General features: G+C 48.4%; 1 protein-coding gene across 2 annotated transcripts in view; it reads left to right on the forward strand.

Moving 5' to 3' along the window:
• Positions 1-21,619, forward strand: part of epas1b (endothelial PAS domain protein 1b) — a 213,959-nt gene that overhangs the window by 177,267 nt on the left and 15,073 nt on the right. For both annotated transcript variants that reach the window (XM_085980527.1, XM_085980526.1), the window contains exons 11-12: positions 5,767-5,877; positions 13,036-13,517. In XM_085980527.1, coding sequence (XP_085836653.1) covers positions 5,767-5,877; positions 13,036-13,517 — 593 coding nt within the window. The remainder of the gene's footprint in view (positions 1-5,766; positions 5,878-13,035; positions 13,518-21,619) is intronic.

Genomic DNA, 21,619 nt, shown 5'->3' on the forward strand with positions numbered 1-21,619 from the left:
CTGGCAGGAAGTCCTCTCGGATGTGCTCCATTCGATACGGTCGCTATTGTGTACGGCCACTAATGCCACGCCTCATGAACGAATGTTTGTCTTTCCCCGGAAATCCACCTCAGGCGTATCCATGCCGTCATGGCTCTCCACCCCAGGTCCGGTACTCATGCGAAGGCATGTGAGGGGCCACAAGACGGACCCTCTCGTGGAGCCAGTACACCTACTCCACACCAACCCCCAATACGCATATGTCCGGCACGCCGACGGAAGGGAGGACACCGTGTCCATAAAAGACGTCGCCCCAGCCGGCATCGACAACAACCACGGCAATAGCAGCAACAACGATCACAGCAACTCTTACCCACCCACTACTCTTTCATCACCCCCGGAAGAACATCGACCAATGGCACCCCCACCAACTACCCCTTCAACAACCCTGGCGGCACCCCCGGCAGAGACCCAGGAGACTACCGGGGACACCCAGCCGACACCCGCGGCACCACAACAGCCACGTCGGTCGCAGAGGACTATCAAACCCCCGAACAGACTGAATCTATAGAAGCGGTGAATGTGATGAAATATTCCATTCATCACTGCCTGTGACTGTGGTCGGTTTCAGTGTCATTTCCCTTCCCCCAGTCCTCATTGTATTGTTTATTGGAATGTGCTGGAATGTGCTGTGTGTGTAGGGCTCCGCCCATACCTGGCGCCTTTTGTAAGCTAGCTCAGTCTGGCCTCAGTCTCCAGAAGGAAGATACCTCTCTCTCTTACGTGTTACTTTCTAATTAATAAAAGCCTTGTTTTGTTTCGCTAACATCGAGTCTCGGAATTGTTGAGGCACATCATTGTGCATCCCTGATTTCCATCACTCCACCTGGTGGCTGTGCCTTCAGCCGCCTAGGCCATAAGTTCTGGAATTCCCTCTTTAAACCTCTCCGCCTCTCTATTCCTTCAAGACAGATGCTCATTAAAACCTACAGGGGAAAAATTTGGTTGCTTAGCGCCTCCTGTTAGCGCCTCCGGGGGGCACTAACGGGGCACTAGGAAGTTAGCGCCCAAGCATGGCAATGTTAGCGCCGCTTGCAAAATTGACCAGACATTTTGTGGCGGTGCTAAACACTACTGCCATGATCTCCTGCGCCCGCAGATCATGACGTCAGTCGAGTATGCAACACCCCGGACCGGATATTGAGTCGCGTCCCCTGCCTTTCCGCCTGCCGCTAGCAACGACAGGTAGAGGGGAACATTTTGCAGTCGGGAAGGGGCTGGGGAGCGCTATTTAAAGGTGGCCGCTTCCTGCCTTTTCTTGTCGGTGAAATTTTTGCACCATGCATTCTGAGAGGGAGAAACGCCTGGAGAAATTCAACGCTGTGTGAAGGAGTTTTGGGTCCTGAGCAGCACTTTGCAGGTTCATTTTGATTTGACCTTCATTGCAGTGATTTAGAAGAGACTGGGGGCTGCACTGAATTGGGGCGTTGTCCTGCACCTGCAGAATCGGAGGCAGCAGAGGCGCAGAGAAAGTGGCAAACATGGCCAGAGGGAGGAGGGCCAACAGGCCTCTGCACAGGAGACCTTACCCTCCGAGGGTATTCAGGGAGCAGTTCTCATACCTTCATTTGTCTGAGGAACAGTGTTTGCGCAGGCTGCGCTTCAGCAAGGAGGTGGTCACTGAGCTCTGCCACCTGCTGCAGCCAGATCTGCAGCCTCTACTGAGGACCAGGATATCTCTGTCAGTGGCAGTGAAGGTGACAGTGGCTCTGAATTTTTATGCCAGCGACTCCTTTCAAGCTTCTACTGGGGACATCGCCAATATCTCCCAGTTCGCTGTCCATTGTTGTATCGGGGAGGTGACAAATGCCCTGTATAAAAGGAGACGCCAATACATCTCTTTCCCCATGACCCGGGCCAAACAGCATGAACGCGCATGTGGCTTTGTTAGGATAGCGGGCTTCCCCATGGTGCAGGGTGCCATTGATTGCACGCATGTGGCATTGCGGGCACTGCATGAAAATGCAGAGGTATTTCAAAACCGCAAGGGCTACCACTCCTTCAATGTGCAGTTGGTCTGTGACCACACACAGCTCATACTCACCGTCAATGCCCGCTATCCTGGCAGCAGCCATGATGTTTTCATCCTGCGCCAGACTGGTGTGCCAGACCTTTTCCAGGCACTGCATCACCCAAGTGGATGACTCCTCGGGGACAAGGTTTATCCACTCTGCACCTGGTTGATGACACCACTCCGTAACCCCAACACCCCTGCCGAGCTGCGGTATAATGAGAGCCATAGCACCACCAGGAACTTAAATGAGCAGATGATTGGCGTGCTGAAGCAACGGTTCCACTGTCTGGACCACTCAGGAGGAGCCCGGCAGTACTCTCCTGAGCGAGTCTCCCTGTTCATAGTTGTGTGCTGCATGCTTCACAACCTGGCAATCCTGAGGACCCAGCCAATGCCACCAGGGATTGGTGCACCACCTGAGGAGGAGGAGGAGGATGAGGAGGAGGATGAGGAGGAGGATCAGCAGCAGCACCAACGTGGGAGGGAGGCGCGCAATGTTGCCAGTGCAGGGGCCGTCCATGAACGGCTGATAAGAAGCCACTTCTAGGCCCCTACTCAGAAGATGGCTTCTGGCATGGAGAACAACATCATGGAAAGCAACCCGCACCCCCCGATTGCCAGCCAAAGCTGGAATGATTCCAAACACCAAAAATGTAAATTTTGAATACAAAAACTTTTTTACTGTATTTAACAAACTGTGTGTGTGTCATTTATTCAGGACAAACAATTAGAAATCAACACAACAAATCATGAACTAACAGAACGCGTTCTCACAAGATGGAGAAAAACGACAAAACAGTAAACAAATGTAATCACACAAACCTCGACCTTTACCAGAAACATTCCCACCATTTATTTAGGCCTCCTACTGTTTGCCCTTCGAGGGTGATCTCCATCCCCTGCGCACTTCCCCCCTTCCCACTCTACTGCTCCTCCGTAATGGGGCCCCAGTGGCTGCAGCAAGGCTGGTGGAAGGCTGCTGAATGTCAGATCCAGAGACTGCAGATGCCCTTGAAGGACGGCCTCGACCAGCTCTGGGCCTGGAGGGCCCAGCTGCAGACTGCACCAACTCTGCATGGGCGGCAGCAGTCTGGGCTGGCTGTGTTGCAGACCATGGCAAGAGCAATGGGGAAGTGACAGTGGTGGGAACAGGAATGCTGACATCCTGAGAGAGGACAGCACCTTCCTGCTCAACTGACACACTGGCACTCCCACGGGGCAGCACCTCAGCATCCGGAGCAATCTGCTCGAGCACAGATTGCTGGCCTGCTGCAGCACCGTGAGAGCCCCGGGGCAATGTGGCCGACCCAGCGAGGATGGCAGCAGTCAGTGCTTACGTGACATCAATCTGAGACTGCATGAGAGCAGTCTGAGACTGGATGGCACCAGCCAATGACTGAATTGCAGCACTAAGCCATTGCATTGCGTCGGCCTGTGCTGCAGCGGACTGCTCCACACTCCTAGCCAGTCCATCCATGCTTTTGGGCACCTTTGCCATTGCACCCATGAGCTCAGTGTGCATGCTCAAGGCCTGGCTATTCATGGCCGCGATCATCTGAGTCCTGTGCAGCAGGACTCGCTGGCCTACTCACCCTCCAGGGAGCTGGCCCCCGAGCTTCCCTACCCCCGTGGTGTTGCTGCAGCCTGCTGGGTCCAGGAGCTTCGCCCTTATCAGACCCTACCCCCCACTGCTCCCCTCCAGGGAAGGCGTGGTCCCAGTGTCGGAATGGGCTCCCTCGGGAGACGCAGGTGGTGAGGCTCCGGCTTCCTCTTCCTCCTTGTCTGGTGCGTCGCTGCCACTGGCTGGTTGAGGGACCGGCTGGTCAGCTGGGGTTCATTATCTGAAAGCAGGGAGGTACAAGAGTTGCTTTAGCATGAGGACGGGGGGCAGGAAGAGAGCAAGGACTGGAGACAGTTAGTAAGTTGGACTGAAAGTGTAAAAGACTGCTGTAGTGAGGGGCAAGTGGAGTGAAAGAGGAGAGAAAGCTGATGAACATACCATTGCTGTCCCCAAGGGGGTCGACCTCTCCAGCGGGCACGGCACCTATGACCTAGCTGGCAACGATCCTGTGCATGCGCGCCTCCAAATCGGTGAGGGTGTGTAGGTCAGCCGGTCCTCCTCCCGTGCGTTGCTGCTCCCGCCTGTTATGAGAGCTTGGCCTGCAAGAAAAAGGATGGCGTCTGAGTGAATATGCAGCCATGTGCTTGCCTGATGTGCCTCTCATAGTTAAATAGCCCTTACTGTATGCAGCCATGTGCTTGCCTGATGTGCCTCTCATAGTTGAATAGCCCTTAATGTATGCAGCCATGTGCTTGCCTGATGTGCCTCCCATAGCTGAATAGCCCTTACTGTATGCAGCCATGTGCTTGCCTGATGTGTCTCCCATAGTTGAATAGCCCTTAATGTATGCAAGGTGTGGAATGAGCGTGTGTGTTTTATGAGTTGGCCATAGGTCTTGGATGACTGTTGGGAATTTGAGGTTTTTAAACCCTCTGGGCACAGAGTGAAGTTGAGATGGAGGGATGTAGAGGTATTGAAAAGCAGCCACTCACCCTGACCACCCGAGTGAGGTCGTTGAACTTGTTACGACATTGTGTGTGGGTCCTGGGCACCAGGCTCCTCGAGGAGAAGTGCTGAGCCACCACGCTCCAGACTCTTCTGTATTCACGGGGCAATGGCCTCCTGCCACTCTGCGGGTAGAGCAGTGCCTGTCGCCGCTCCACAGCGCCAACCAGAGCCACCAAGGCCCGGTCGCTGAAGCGCTGAGCTCTTTCCCTGGGCCTATCCACTCGCTCAATTGCTTTAGAGGTCTCTCCAGGCCGAGATTCAAGGCTGCAATGAACAGGGTGTGGCTGGCCATCAAGATGGACCCTCCCCTTAAATAACTGGCCGGCGCCAGTCTGTCTGTGCTCCATTGCTAACCACCATCACCTGAGCTTCGGTAGTGCTCTGAGGTAGCGCCTCGCTCCTCAACGTTAGTGCCTTAAGAGAGGTGTGTAGCACCTGAATTAGCGTTCAAATCACCTCCAGGGGCGATAGCGGCCAATTTTGCAGTCGGAGGCGATAATTAGTGCCGGGCGCTAAACTTTGCGCCCGGCCAATAATAGTGCCCCAAAGGGGGCGATACCGAATTTCTCCCCCTACTTCTTTGATTAAGCTTTTGGTCACCTGTCCCAATATCTCTTTATGTGGCTTGGTGTCACATTTTTTTTGGTAACTTTCCTGTGAATTACCTTATATATCTAATAAAATAAATAAAGTTAAGTCTAGTTTACAGGATAGTTGAATCTATATTATGCAGTACATTTGCAGAGTCAGTTTTCTTTAGTATCCGTAGCCACACAGATTAAAATCCTGTGAAATTAAGAGGATTTTATACCGTAAATTATTTTCTAGTCTACCATCACAAACTTCCTTTAATGTTGATGGGATTAAATCTATCTCACGTTTTGTATCCATTTCTACAGTAGTCTCTAAGTTAGTTAGAATTGCACTATCCAACTATTATCTCTGTATCATTGTTTTTGAAACTGAGTTCTAAAATACAACAGTACCTTCATTCATTGCCCAGAACAAAGGCTTAGAGTCAGACCTGTGAGACAGATGTAAGCAATGCTTGATATCATTTAGTGAAGCACTATAGTAAAGGGATGAAGCAGATTATTCATCAGGATAATACGTTTTAAAATGTTTCTTTACGTTGCAATTATAGCCAAGTAGCCCTGGAGACTACAACAGTTCCTTGGACAATGAACTCAAGATTGAACTGATTGAAAAGCTTTTTGCTATGGACACTGAAGCAAAAAAACAATGCAGCACTCAGGTCAGTTCATCAAAATAACACAAAATAACCCTTAAAATAAGCTGTATTCAGTCAGTCAGTCAGAAAGGTCCTTTGGAAACAGATATAAAGACAATAGCATCTATTTAATCTATTTGATTAGATATAGTGAAGTGATCTCAGAATTCCTTGAGCATGGTGATTACTTAATTTCTAACTAATACATGAACTTCTTACAAAAATAAAAAATATATATATTCTGAGAACAGCATAAGTATACTGCAATATACGTGAAAATAAACAGGCAGACTGGCATCTCATCTTGTTTCAGTAGTCTTTTATGTGTATGTTAAAATGTTAATATTGTTCAAAATTATTTTACCGTATTGATTGTGGCACTGCAGTTTGTGTTGCTTTGCTTCTTCTGGGAAAAGAACGGTCATTGTGGAGAGGAGGGGGCATCATAGAACTGATCTCCCCTCAACAACACAATGCCACTGACTCTCAGAGCTGGATTTTCCAGTTTCCGACCTGTCCCCAGGGGTGGGGGGTGGGGGGGGTAGACCGCGGGAAACCCGGAAGTCCGGGTTTGCCTGCACTAGCTCCACAGCGTACGTGTGACGTCATGGGCGGGTGGGGGGGGGGGGCGCGGGTGGGAGCACCCCTGCTCCTCCCGGCCCACAAGGATTGCTCCCCGAAGCTGTGCTCGCCTCGCTGCAGCTACCAGGAATCCCAAGGCCCGGGATTCCCAGCCAGCTGCAAGAACACCTGCACAGCAAGTTATAGCAGAGGCTTCGGGCCTCATTGTAATATTTAAAATGCCAACCCATCTCCTGTTAGCGGGTTGGGTGCCCGCCTCCCGTCCCGCTTGAGTAAAAGCTGAATTTGGGCGAGTAGAGGCGGGTTGGGGTCGGGATTTAGTTTTTTAAAACTCTAACTTCCCCCCCACCCCACCCCCCACCTCTCCAATCCACCAGTTTTTTCATGTGAATATTCCAACCAAAATGTCATAAAGTGCAGTATACCGTCCACGATTCTCCCCATTGTGACTCAGGTTTATAAAAGTAGTATTCAAAGGATTTGAAAAAGCCTACTAGGTAAACAATCTATCTATCCAGATCCTCTTGTGATGTGAAAGAGTGGCACACCACACACATTTATAATGCAATAAAAGAAAATTTGTAAACCTGAAGAACAAATTATTTCTAGGCAAAATACACCTTACAGTATTTTTAATTGTGGGATGCTTCATTGGATCGCCAACCTAATGAATCTGTAACAACAGATTGAGAATATTGAATGTTTGCAGGAACAGTATGGCAATATCATTGGTTTGTTGTAGTTTGTAAAAATAATGAATATCTAGAATATTGAGTTCATTCAAGCATACAGTGCTGGTATAACAATAGCTCCCAAATTATTCATTTAAATTAAAAGCAATATCACTTTTACAGCATCATGGAAACAAGTTCCAGAATTTACTTATCATAACATAAATGCAAGAGGGTTAGTTGTGCAATATACATTTTTAGGTTGAGAATATAGAAGTTAACTATTGCACTGGATCATGGGGATTTATACATTTAAATATTTCTGTCTGAGCAGAACATTATTTGAAGTTAAGCATTTCCCTTCAATGTAAAAATAACTTGTTACAAACGTGTAGTCAGACTTTGTATGGATTTTTAGAAATGCAATATGACTGGTTCCATAGTTTATTCCTGTAAATTTTACCAGAAACCTTTTGAAGTAAATATTTACACAGTTTAAATCTTCAGAAAAGCAAAGTGACATAGCTATTTAAAAAATGCTGTTAATCAAACCTACTCTCATCATGAATTCATCTATCTGTTCTATGTTTCTGTAGTGGTAGATTTATTTTAAGTTATGCGAGTTAAAATAGTATTCCGTAAAACGGTACCAGTATTAAAACTAGACAGATTTCAATAGATAGTAATGAACAGAACAACAGGAAAACCCTACATTGAGATTTGTTATTTTTTTTGAGCTCAGACAGCACATCACCTTAATCTTTATCTTTTATAAACAGACAATTTATCGATTCATGGGTTTTCCACTAGCAACTCCAGGGTCAATATGAAATAGTAATAGGGCAAATTACAGGAAAAATAAATCTGAGGTCTTTAATTTACTGGGAATGCAATGCAGCTACTTTTAATAAGAAGAACAGCTTTCTCTCATCAGGAAGTGATATGGGAAATAACTTTTTGTAGCCAACTTCTTGTTAAAAGGAGCAGTATGCTATCTGAGGGAAAACATTGAAAATAAAATCCAGCTTACCATTACCACTCCTCAGGGCATTGTTCTTGAAAGCATTTAAGAACAAAAGTTTTTTTTTATTTTACAAGATTGATGAGGCCAGCATAATCTCAACCTGTGGCAGTCCTAACTAGCTCTGTGCTGCTTCCAGGAAAAGTGTACTTTAACCCAATTTATTTTCATTTGATTTACTGTTAGGTGGAATAGCCATGTCTACTGTAAAATATGTAAAGCTAAGCTGACATATATGTTCCAAATAGTCCATACATTATATCCTGTTGTAGGAACGGAGGTTCCTATCAAAAAGACTGAGTTCGACTCAGGTAATTAAATTAATGAACTTTAATGAAATCAAACGAGTTTAAACTGGAAACTGCTAGAACACATCAATAACAGGTCTGCTCTCCTTGAGGGCTCCACGAGGACTGATCCTCTGATCAGGAGACTGACATCATGACGTCATCACGTTCTTCCCGCCATTGGCGCATCACGTGACTAACGGCATGACGTCATCACGTTGAAACCGTGCTGTAAAGGTAACTAGGCATTGTACAGTCAAACAGTGTAATTAAAAGGTACAGGCACAGACAGTAACTACATTGCTGTTAAAGGAATTATGTACAACCGCTCTGAGTCCTTTGGTGGCTCCGCCACATGCACCCCCCCAGAATTGTCTTTAACAGAAAAGGTGAGGCGAGGAGGAGGCCTAATCAGCCTGTCTGATCGACTTCGATATCCTGGTAGAGGAAGTTGACGACCGGTGGACGAGTTGGCAGTCGGTGGCGGCTGAGCAGGCGTGGCGAGCACAGTCGAGTTGTCAGGCGGCTTTGGTTGATCAGGTGCGGCGGCAACGGGCGGTCGGCCACGTTTGGGTGGTTGAGTGACCACGACAGGGTGGTCCAGGTCCAGGTGAGCCGGCTTCAAGCGGTCCACCGAGATGTGATCCGGTTTCCCTCCGACGTCGACCAAAAAGGATTTGTCTCCCGGTTCGATGACGCGGAAAGGACCAATGTAACGGGGCTTGAGCGGATCCCGGTGAGCGTCGTGTCGGATGAAGACATACTCTGCATTCTTCAGTCCCGGTGGCACGTAGGAGGTCCGCAAACCGTGACTGGACGTAGGTATCGGAGCAAAGCATCTGGCCGCTTCTTGATGGCGAACGAGTTGCCGGGAGGCGGACCATGGCTCTGTGGGAGAAGGGAGGAAATCTCCTGGTACACGGAGCAGCTGGCCATAGACGAGTTCAGCCGAAGACGATTGTAGATCGTCTTTGGGCACCGTACGGAGACCCAACAGGACCCATGGGAGTCTGTCCACCCATCCTGCGCCTTGAAGACTGGCCCGAAGAGAGGCTTTAAGTGACCTGTGGAATTGCTTGCAAAGGCCGTTTGCCTGCGGATGATAGGCAGTGGTGCGATGAAGTTTGGTACCGAGCCCCTGAGCCACAGCGTTCCAAAGATCCGAGTAAAACTGTGGCCCGCGGTCAGAGGAGATGTCCGCCGGTACCCCGAAACGGGTGACCCAACAGGAGATGAAAGCTCTAGCGACGTCTGCCGACGTGGTGGAAACCAAAGGAATTGCCTCTGGCCACCTAGTGGTGCGGTCCACTATGGTGAGGAGATGAGTATAACCCTGAGAAGGCGGAAGCGGCCCCACGAGGTCCACATGCACGTGGTCGAAACGACGCTCCAGAACAGTGAACGCAGCCACTGGAGCCTTGACATGACGCTGGACTTTGGCCTTCTGGCATACGACGCAGGTTGTGAAGCCTTCATCCCTGGGTGCAACAACCCGTGTATGGCATCAAAAACCCTCCGGCGCCATGCGACTGGCACTATGGGATGAGGAACTCCCATGGAAACGTCGCAAAAGAGCGTGGCACCTGCGGCCTGGAAGACGACGTCGGTCGCTTGGAAGGTAGAGGGAACGGTTCGATATGATTGGACCTCCGAATCCGAAACCTGATCTGCCGCCATGAGGGCGTAGTCGATTCCCAGGTGCACCGCGTGGACCGTCGCACGGGAGAGGCAATCTGCCACCAGGTTGTCCTTACCAGACACATGTTGAATGTCCGTGGTAAATTCGGAAATGAACGTCAAGTGACGTTGTTGACGAGCGGACCACAGTTCGGTGGTCTTGGCCATGGCGAACGTAAGGGGTTTGTGGTCGACAAAAGCCGTGAAGGGGCGTCCCTCCAATAAAAACTGGAAATGGCGAATGGCGAGGAAAAGGGCCAGTAGTTCCCTATCGAAGGTGCTGTACTTTTTTTCATTTGTTCGCAATTGACGGCTGAAAAACGCCAGCGGTTGCCACGTGCCGTTGACCCACTGTTCTTGCACCGCACCGATGGCGTAGTCTGATGCGTCGGTGTTAAGGGCGATAGTAGCACCTGGAAGTGGGTGCGCCAGCATGGTTGCGTTGGCCAAAGCGTTCTTGCTGTCGTCGAATGCCTGGTTCATTTCAGCTGTCCAGCTGATTGGGTCTTTACCGGACTTGCAACCCTTGTTCGGGGCCCTCAAGGGCATGAGCTGAGCCGTCTTGGGGACGAAACGGTGGTAGAAGTTGACCATCCCCAGGAACTCCTGCAAGGCCTTGACTGTCGACGGCTGCAGGAAAGAAGTAACCGCCTCAACCTTCGTCGCCAAAGGGACAGCGCCGTCCAATGTTATGCGATGTCCCAGGAAGTCGATTTGTTGCAGGCCGAACTGGCACTTGGCCGGGTTGATGATTAAACCGTGTTGGCTGAGGCGCGTAAAGAGGGAACGCAAATGGGAGATGTGCTCCTCCTTGCTGGCACTGGCGATGAGTATGTCGTCAAGGTAGACGAAAAGGAAACGCAGGTCTCGAAGAACGGAGTCCATTAAACGCTGGAACGCCTGTGCTGCGTTCTTTAAGCAAATGGCATCCGCAGGAACTCAAAGAGGCCAAAAGGGGTGATGACTGCGGTTTTCGGAACGTCTTGTGGGTGCACTGGAACCTGGTGATATCCATGGACGAGGTCGACTTTAGAGAATATAGAATTTCCCGCCAAGTGGGCCGAGAAGTCCTGGATATGCTGGATCGGGTACTGATCTGGCATGGTGGCGTCGTTGAGGCGTCGGTAGTCACCGCATGGCCGCCAGCTGCCGCCTGGTTTCAGCACGATGTGGAGAGGCGAAGACCAGGGACTCTTCGATCGCCTAATGATCCCGAGCCGCTCCATTGTGGCGAACTCCACCTTCGCAGCTGCAAGCTTGCCGGGTTCGAGCCTTCTAGCCCGTGCATAAACCGGGGAGCCAGTAGTGGTGATGTGATGTTCAACACCATGCTTCGTCGCCGAAGAGGAGAAGGTGGGCCTTGTCAGCTCCGGAAACTCCCCGAGGAGCCGCGTGAAGTCATCGGAGGAGGGAAAGCACAGGCAATGGAGCGCACCACGGAGGTACCGTGGAAGCACGGAATCAAGTGGAAGGTGGCTGCGTTGATCAGCCGGCGGTGTCGGACATCGACTAGCAGGCTGTTGGCGCACAGAAAATCTGCCCCTAGGATAGGCTGTGAGACTGTAGCAGTGACGAAATCCCAAAAGAAGCGCTAACTGCCGAAACAGACTTCGACCCGCCGCTTTCGGAATGTTCGAATAGCTGCGCCATTAGCCGCTACGAGGGAAAAACCTAGGTTCCTTGTCTGCGTGTTGAGCATTGACGCAGGTAGAATGCTACACTGCGCCCCGGTGTCACAAAGGAAATGGTGGCCTGAGAGGGAATCGGTGATATAGAGGAGTTTCCCCGTAGAACCGACGGCCATCGCCACCGCGGAACGCCCGTTAGTCTTGGTCATCCGTCGCCAGGGACGCCGCCTGCGCCTTCTTGTTTTCTTTTTTGGTGAAAAACTGCAGGGGGAACGGCAGCATCGTGCTTTCGCGCCAAAACGGGTGTGGTAGGAGCACCAGCCCGCTGTAGGAGAAGCCGGGACCGCATCTGTGGGGGGTGGGCGCATCGTGGCCGCGCAGCACTGCTGGGTAACCGTGAAAATCTTATCGGCTTTGGCCGCAAGCTTGGCGCAGTCAGTAATGTCGGAGCTGGCCAGGGCAGCCTGAACCTGTTCAGGTAGTTGATAGAGGAAAAGCTCCCGGAAGATGAAACATTCCGGTTCAGCACCCAAGAGCGTGAGCATTTGGCTCATGAGCTCGGACGGTTTGGAGTCCCCGAGGCCCGGCAGCATGATGGGCCAGCGAGCACGTTCCGACTTTGATAGCCCGAAAACCTGAAGCAACTGCGCCTTAATTGCATCATAGGAGGACTACCGATGAGGCTGATGATCCGTGATGCAGTTGCGCTGTCGAGGGCGGAGACCACGTAATAATAATGGGTCTGATCCGTGATGATGTTCCGAATGGCGAACTGGGCTTCAGCCTGGATGAACCAGGCATCTGGTTGTTGCTCCCAGAACTGTGGCAGTTTCAGCGTGACGGCGTTCGTGTCCATGTCGAATCTTCCACGAAAATCGTTCGTAGAAGTCGGGGTCACCAATGTAGGAATGGAGGTTCCTATCAAAAAGACTGAGTTCGACTCAGGTAATTAAATTAATGAACTTTAATGAAATCAAACGAGTTTAAACTGGAAACTGCTAGAACACATCAATAACAGGTCTACTCTTCTTGAGGGCTCCACGAGGACTGATCCTCTGATTAGGAGACTGACGTCATGACGTCATCACGTTCTTCCCGCCATTGGGGCATCACGTGACTAACGGCATGACGTCATTATGTTGAAACCGTGCTGTAAAGGTAACTAGGCATTGTACAGTCAAACAGTGTAATTAAAGGTACAGGCACAGACAGTAACTACATTGCTGTTAAAGGAATTATGTACAACCGCTCTGAGTCCTTTAGTGGCTCCGCCACACTGTACTCTATTCATCATTATCATTAATTTGTTGTTCTAGGCAGAATTCAGTGATCTGGACCTTGAAACTCTGGCTCCCTACATTCCTATGGATGGGGAGGACTTCCAGCTGAGCCCAATCTGCTGTGACGAGCAACCCACTTCTGAGAACCTATCAAGAACTCAAGATTATTCCACCAACATGAACAGCCTGTTCCAGTCATTTGCTCCAAATTTTGTGACCTCACATAGACAGATGATGCTCGACAAGTATGGTCCCCAGATGGCATCAGTAAAGAAGAACAACCCTACCCATATTCCTCCATTGCCGTACAACACTGGAAATGGTGTTTCTCTGCCACCTTACCATGCACCTGTAAGTACTCCAGTGTCTTCGATGGGTGGCAGACCAAATATTCAATGGCCACCAGATCCGCCTTTTAACTGTACACCCAGAAAATGGAAATTGATGGATCAGAGGACAGGATTGTTGCCTGGTATCCCGCCTGGCCAACCGGTGCATATGTCACTATATAAACAAAGGTAAAGGGAAAAATAGGAATAGCTATCACTGCATTTTATGTATTACCTGACAGTAGTTTAAAATTTGAAGACATTCCTCCTTGTTTTAGGGAGTGGTTCTGAAATAATAGTTTATAAAAATAAAAAAAAACTTGCTTCTTTTCCCCCCTCAAAATGATACTAATTGAAGTGCTAACCTCTAACGGTTGTACACTGATATTCGCAGTGTAATTTCAAGGCCAATCTGCTGATTTATTCGTGACTATTTAGCATTCCCTGGTTGCTCCTTTAATTTAAAAGAAGTAAAGGGAGTAAATTAAGGGTAGGACATGGCAGGGCAGCTCGGCAGCATGGAGTGCTCCTCCTGTGCTGTGTGGGAAATCAGGGACACTTTCGATGTCCAGGGCGAACACATGTGCAGGAAGTGTCTCCAGCTGCAGCTACTCGAAATCCGCGTTTCGGAGCTGGAGCTGCGGCTGGAGGCACTGTGGAGCATCCGCGAAGCTGAGATCTTCGTGGATAGCACATTTAACGAGGCAGACAGAGTAAAAGAACTAGGAAGGTAGTGCAGGAGTCCCCTGGGTCCATCTCCCTCTCCAACAGATTTTCCATTTTGGATATATAGAAACATAGAAGATAGGAGCAGGAGTAGGCCATTCGGTCCCTCAAGCCTGCTCCACCATTCAACGCGATCATGGCTGATCATCCAAATTCAGTACCCTGTCTCTGCTTTCTCTCCATATCCCTTGATCCCTTTAGCTTTAAGAAATACATCTAACTCCTTCTTGAATATATTTAATGAATTGGCCTCAACTGTCTTCTGTGGTAGCGAATTCCACAGGTTTGCCACTCTCTGGGTGAAGAAATTCCTCCTCATCTCAGTCCTAAATGGCTTACCCCTTTATCCTTAGACTGTGACCCCTGGTTCTGGACTCCTCCGCCATCGGGAACAGCCTTCCTGCATCTAGTCTGTCTAGTCCTGTTAGAATTTTATAAGTTACAATGAGGTCCCCTCTCATTCTTCTAAACTCTAGCGAATATAAGCCTAATCGACCCAATCTCTCTTCATACATCATTCCTGCCATCCCAGGTATCAGTCTGGTGAATCTTCGCTGTACTCCCTCCATGGCAAGAACATCTTTCCTCAGATAAGATGACCAAAACGGCACAATATTCAAGGTGTGGTCTCACCAAGGCCCTGTACAACTGCAGCAAGACATCCTTGCTCTTGTACTCGAATCCTCTCACTGTGAAGGCCAGCATACCATTTCCCTTCTTAACCGCCTGCTGCACCTGCATGCTTACCTTCAGCGACTGGTGCACAAGGACACCCAGGTCTCGTTGCACTTCCCCTTTTCCCAATCTATTGCCGTTCAGATAATAATCTGCCTTCCTGTTTTTGGCACCAAAGTGGATAACTTCGCATTTATCCACATTATACTGCATCTGCCATGCATCTGCCCAATCGCCCAACCTATCCAAATCGTACTGGAGTTTCTCTGCATCCTCCTCACAGCACACACGCCCACCCAGCTTTGTGTCGTCTGCAAACTTGGAGATATTACATCTAGTTCCCTCGTCTAGATGTTGTGAGTAACTGGGGTCCTAGCACCGATCCCTGCGGTACCCCACTAGTCACTGCTTTCCACTCGGAAAAAGACCTGTCTATTCCAACTCTTTGCTTCCTGTCTGCCAACCAGTTTGCTATCCAAGTCAGTACCTTACCCCCAATCCCATGTGCTTTAACATTGCACGCTAGTCTCTTATGCGGGACCTTATCGAAAGCCTTCTGAAAGTCCAAATACACCACATCCACTGGTTCTTCCTTATCTATTCTATCAGTTACATCCTCAAAAAATTCCAGTAGATTAGTCAAGCACGATTTACCTTTTGTAAATCCATGTTGACTTTGTCCGATCCTGTCACTGTTTTCCAAGTACTCTGCTATTACATCTTTTATAATGAACTCTAGCATTTTCCCCCACTACTGATGTCAGACTTACTGGTCTATAATTCCCTGTTTTTTCTCCACTACCTTTTTTACATAGTGGGGTTACATTAGCTACCCTCCAATCCATGGGAACTGTTCCAGAGTCTATAGAATTTTGGAAGATGATCAGCAATGCATCTACTATTTCTAGGGCCACTTCCTTAAGTTCCCTAGGATGTAGATTATCAGGCCCTGGGGATTTATCGGCCTTCAATCCCGTCAATTTCCCTAACACCATTTCCCTAAATATTGATTTCATTCAGTTCCTCCCTCTCATTAGACCCTATGTTCCCCGACATCTCTGGGAGTTTATTTGTGTCCTCCTTTGTGAAGACAGAACCAAAGTATGTATTTAATTGGTCTGCCATGTCTTTGTTTCCCATTATAAATTCCCCTGATTCTGACTGCAAGGGACCTACGCTTGACTTTGCCAATCTTTTTCTCTTCACATATCCATAGAAGCTTTTACAGTCAGTTTTTATGTTCCCTGCAAGCTTACTCTCATACTCTATTTTCCCCCTCTTAATTAATCCCTTTGTCCTCCTTTGCTGAATCCTAAACTGCTCCCAATCCTCAGGTTTGCTGATTTTTTCTGACCAATTTATATGTCCTCTCCTTGGATCTTATGCTATCCCTAATTTCCCTTGTTAGCCAATGTTGAGTCACATTTTTTGTTTTATTTTTATGCCAACAGGAATGAACAAATTCTGTAGTTCATCCATGCGATCTTTAAATGTTTGCCATTGCCTATTCACCGTCAACCCTTTAAGTAACATTCCCCAATCAATCCTAGCCAACTCGCGCCTCATACCATCGTAGTTTCCTTTATTTAAATTCAGTACCCAAGTCGCTGAATCAACTACTTCAATCTCCATCTTAATAAAGATATCTGTCATATTATGATCGCTCCTCCCCAAGGGGCCTCATACAAGATTGCTAATTAATCCTTTCTCATTACATAATACCCAGTCTAAGATGGCCTGATCTCTAGTTGGCTCCTCGACATATTGGTCCAGGAAACCATCCCGTATACACTCTAGGAATTCCTCTTCCACAGTATTGTTACTAATTTGGTTGGACCAATCTATATGTAGGTTAAAGTCACCCATGACAACTGCTGTGCCCTTATTGCACGCATCTCTAATTTCCCATTTAATGCCATCCCCAACCTCAGCATTACTGTTTGGGGGTCTGTATACAACTCCCACTAACGTTTTCTGCCCCTTGGTATTTCTCAGCTCTACCCAAACAGATTCCACATCATCAGAGCTAATATCCTTCTTTACTATTGTGTTAATCTCCTCTGTAACCAGCAATGCTACCCCACCGCCTGTTCCTTTTTGCCTGTCCTTCCTGAATATTGAATACCCGTGGATGATGAATTCCCAGCCTTTGTCACCCTGGAGCCATGTCTCCGTAATCCCAATTACATCATATCCATTTACATCTATTTGCGCAGCTAATTCATCCACCTTATTACGAATGCTCCTTGCATTAAGACACAAAGCCTTCAGGCTTGTTTTTTTTTACACTCTTAGACCTTTTAGAATTATTGTTTACTGCGGCCATGTTTGATTTACACCCTTGATTTCTCCGACTTCCACTTTTGCTTTTCTCCTTCCTGTCTTTTGCTTCTATCCTTGCTTCCCTTTCCTCTGTCTCCCTGCACATGTTCCCAACCCACTGCCATTTTAGTTTAAACCCTCCCCAACAGCACTAGCAAACACTCCCCCTAGGACATCGTTCCTGGTCCTGCCTAGGTGCAAACCGTCCAGTTTGTACTGGTCCCACATTCCCCAGAACCGGTTCCAATGTCCCAGGAAATTGAATCCCTCCCCCTTGCACCATTCCTCTAGCCACGTATTCATCTGAAATATCCTTCTATTTCTATTCTGACTAGCATGTGGCACTGGTAGCAATCCTGAGATTACTACCTTTGAGGTCCTATTTTTTAATTTACCTCCTAACTCCCTATATTCAGCTTTTAGGACCTCATCCTGTTGTTTACCTATATCGTTGGTACCTATATGCACCACGACAACTGGCTGTTCACCCTCCCCCTCCAGAATGCCCTGCAGCCGCTCCAAGACATCCTTGACCCTTGCACCAGGGAGGCAACATACCATCCTGGAGTCTCGCTTACGGCCGCAGAAATGCCTATCTATTCCCCTTACAATAGAATCCCCTATCACTATAGCTCTCCTGCTCTTTTTCCTCCCGTCCCGTGCAACAGAACCACCCATGGTGCCAGGAAGGTTGTTGCTGCTGCCTTCCCCCGATAAGCCATCCTCCCCAACAATATCCAAAGCGGTATATCTGTTTGAGAGGGAGATGGCCACAGGGAACCCCTGCACTACCTGCCTGCGCCTACTACTCTGCCTAATACTGCTGGGGGAGATGGTTTCTCAGGGGAATGCAGCAAGAGCCAAGTCCGTGGCACTACGAGTGGCTCAGCTGCACAGGAGGGGAGGAAAAAGAGTGGGAGAGCAACAGTGATAGGGGATTCTATCGTAAGGGGAACAGATAGACGTTTCTGTGGCCGCAGACGTGACTCCAGGATGGTGCCAGGGTCAAGGATGTCACTGAACGGCTGCAGTGCATACTGAAGGGGGAGGGCAAACAGTCAGAGGTCGTGGTTCACATTGGTACCAATGACATGAGTAGAAAGAGGGAGGAGGTCCTGCAACTAGAATTTAGGGAGCTAGGTAGCAGATTAAAAAGCAGGACCTCAAAGGTTGTAATCTCTGGATTACTCCCAGTGCCACATGCTAGTGAGTATAGGAATAGGAGGATAGAGCAGATGAATGCATGGCTAAAGAGTTGGTGCAGGAGGGAGGGCTTTAGTTTCCTGGATAACTGGGTCTGCTTCTGGGGAAGGTGGGACCTGTACAAGTCGGATGGGTTGCACCTGAACTGGAACAGGACCAACATCGTTGTGGGGAGGTTTGCTAGTACTGTTGGGGGGGGTTTAAACTAATTTGGCAGGGGGATGGGATACGGAGTGGGGCTACAGTAGGGGGTGATGCACAGCCAAATATAGAGGAAAAAACAAGTCAGCCTGGAAGGCAGAGCAAATATGTAACGGCACAAGGGAGTATGGCAAGGCTGGATGGCATTTATTTTAATGCAAGGAGTCTTGCGAGTAAGGCAGATGAATTGAAGGTGTTGATGAACACATGGGAGTATGATATTGTTGCTATCACAGAGACACGGTTGAGGGAGGGGCAGGACTGGCAGCTCAATATTCCGGGGTATAGAATCTTCAAGCGAGACAGAGGGGGGTGTAAAAGAGATGGGGCTGTCGCAATATTAATCAAGGAGTCAATTACTGCAGTAAGGAGGGATGATATCTTAGCAGGTTCCTCTAATGAGGCCATATGGGTAGGACTTAAAAACAAAAAGGGGGCAAGAACTTTGCTGGGAGTGTACTATAGGCTCCAAACAGTCAGGATGAGATAGAGGAACAGATATGTAGGCAAATCTCAGAGAAGTGTAGAAATAATAGGGTAATAATAGTAGGGGATTTCAACTTTCCCAATATTAACTGGGATAGTCAGAGTGTGAAAGGCTTAGAGGGTGCAGGATTCTTAAAGTGCATCCAGGAGAGCTTTTTGAGCCAGCATGTAGAAAGTCCTACAAGAGAGGGGGCGGTACTGGACCTAATTCTAGGGAATGTAGTCGGGCAAGTGATAGAAGTGTCAGTAGGGGAGCATTTTGGTGACAGTGACCATAATTCAGTGAGATTTAAGGTAGTCATGGAAAAGGACAAAGATGGACCGGAAATAAAGGTTCTAAATTGGGGGAAGGCCGATTTTAATATGAGAAGGCAGGATCTGGCCAAAGTGGACTGGGATCAGATACTTGTAGGAAAATCCACATCAGAGCAATGGGAGTCTTTCAGAAAGGAAATAGAGCGAGTACAACGCCAACATGTTCCCGTAAAGGTCAAGGGTGGGACCAACAAGCCCAGGGAACCCTGGATGTCAAGAGATATACAAGAATGGATTAGGAAAAAATGGGAGGCTTTTGGCAGATACAAAGGACTAAAAACAGTGGAAGCCCTAGAGGAGTATAGAAAGTGCAGGGGGGTACTTAAAAAAGAAATTAGGAGAGTGAAGAGGGGGCATGAAAAAACACTGGCAGGCAAAATAAAGGAAAATCCCAAGGTGTTTAATAAGTATATTAAGGGTAAGAGGATAACCAGGGAAAGAGTAGGGCCCATTAGGGACTAAAGTGGCAATCTGTGTGTAGAGCCAGAAGATGTAGGTCAAGTTTTAAATGAATATTTTGCATCTGTGTTCACTATGGAGAAGGACAATGTAGGCATAGAAATCAGGCAGGGGGATTGTGATATACTTGAACAAATTAGTATTGAGAGGGAGGAGGTACTAGCGGTTTTAGCGGGCTTAAAAGTGGATAAATCCCCAGGCCCAGATGAGATGTATCCCAGGCTGCTGTGTGAGGCAAGGGAGGAGATTGCAGGGGCTCTGACACAAATTTTCAGAACCTCTCTGGCCACAGGGGAGGTTCCAGAGGACTGGAGAACAGCTAACGTAGTACCATTATTCAAGAAGGGTAGTAGGGATAAACCAGGGAATTACAGGCCAGTGAGCCTAACATCAGTGGTAGGGAAATTATTGGAAAAAATTCTGAGGGACAGAATTAGTCTCCACTTGGAGAGGCAAGGATTTAATCAAGGATAGTCAGCATGGCTTTGTCAGGGGAGATCATGTTCAAACAATTTGATTGAATTTTTCGAGAGGGTGACTAGGTGTGTGGGTGAGGGTAGTGCAGTTAACAAAAGAACATAAGAAATAGGAGCAGGAGTAGGCCAATCGGCCCCTCGAGCCTGCTCCGCCATTCAATAAGATCATGGCTGATCTGATCCTAACTGCCAATCCACTATCACAGAACCATCTCCTGCATCTAACAGAATTAGACACACGAAATAGGAGCAGGATCAGGCTACACAGCCCCTGGGCCCGCTCCGCTACCCACAGGGCCATGACCGATCCGAACCTAGACTCATGTCCAAATTCCTGCCCGCTCCCCGTAACCCTTAATTCCCTTTACTTCTAGGAAACTGTCTATTTCTGTTTTAAATTTATGTAATGATGTAGCTTCTACAGTTTTTTGGGGCAGCATATTCCATGGACCTACCACCCTCTGAGTGAAGTAGTTCCTCCTCATCTCAGTTTTGAAGGAGCAGCCCCTTATTCTAAGACCCGAAGGGTAGTAGGGAAAAACCGGGAAACTACAGGCCAGTGAGCCTAACATCAGTGGTAGGAAAATTATTGGAAAAAATCCTGAGGGACAAAATTAGTCTCCACTTGGAGAGGCAAGGATTAATCAGGAATAGTCAACATGGCTTTGTCAAGGGAAGATCATGTCTGACTAATTTGATTGAATTTTTTGAGGGGGTGACTAGGTGTGTGGATGAGGGTAACGCAGTGGATGTGGTATACATGGATTTCAGTAAGGCCTTCGATAAAGTCCCGCACAGGAGACTGGTCAAGAAGGTAAGAGCCCATGGAATCCAGGGTGCCTTGGCACATTGGATACAAAACTGGCTTAGTGGCAGAAGGCAGAGGGTGATGGTCGAAGGTTGTTTTTGTGACTGGAAGCCTGTGGCCAGTGGGGTACCACAGGGATCGGTGCTGGGTCCCTTGCTGTTTGTGGTCTACATTAATGACTTGGATATGAATGTAAAAAGTATGATCAGTAAGTTCGCGGATGATACAAAAATTGGTAGGGTGGTAAATAGCGAGGAGGGTAGCCTCAGTCTGCAGGACGATATAGATGGGTTGGTCAGATGGGCGGAACAGTGGCAAATGGAATTTAACCCGGAAAAGTGCGAGGTGATGCACTTTGGGGGGACTAACAAGGCAAAGGAATACACAATGAATGGAAAGACCCTAGGCAAGACGGAGGGTCAGAGGGATCTGGGTGTGCAAGTACACAGATCCCTGAAGGCGGCGGAACAGGTGGATAAGGTGGTAAAAAGGGCATATGGGATACTTGCCTTCATTAGCCGAGGCATTGAATATAAGAGCAAGGAGGTTATGATGGAGCTGTATAAAACACTGGTTAGGCCACAGCTGGAATACTGTGTGCAGTTCTGGTCGCCACACTA

This window comes from Somniosus microcephalus, chromosome 3 (assembly GCF_052327205.1).
Source record: "Somniosus microcephalus isolate GS21.2 chromosome 3, FLI_Smic_1.0, whole genome shotgun sequence".
Classification (NCBI taxonomy): domain Eukaryota; kingdom Metazoa; phylum Chordata; class Chondrichthyes; order Squaliformes; family Somniosidae; genus Somniosus; species Somniosus microcephalus.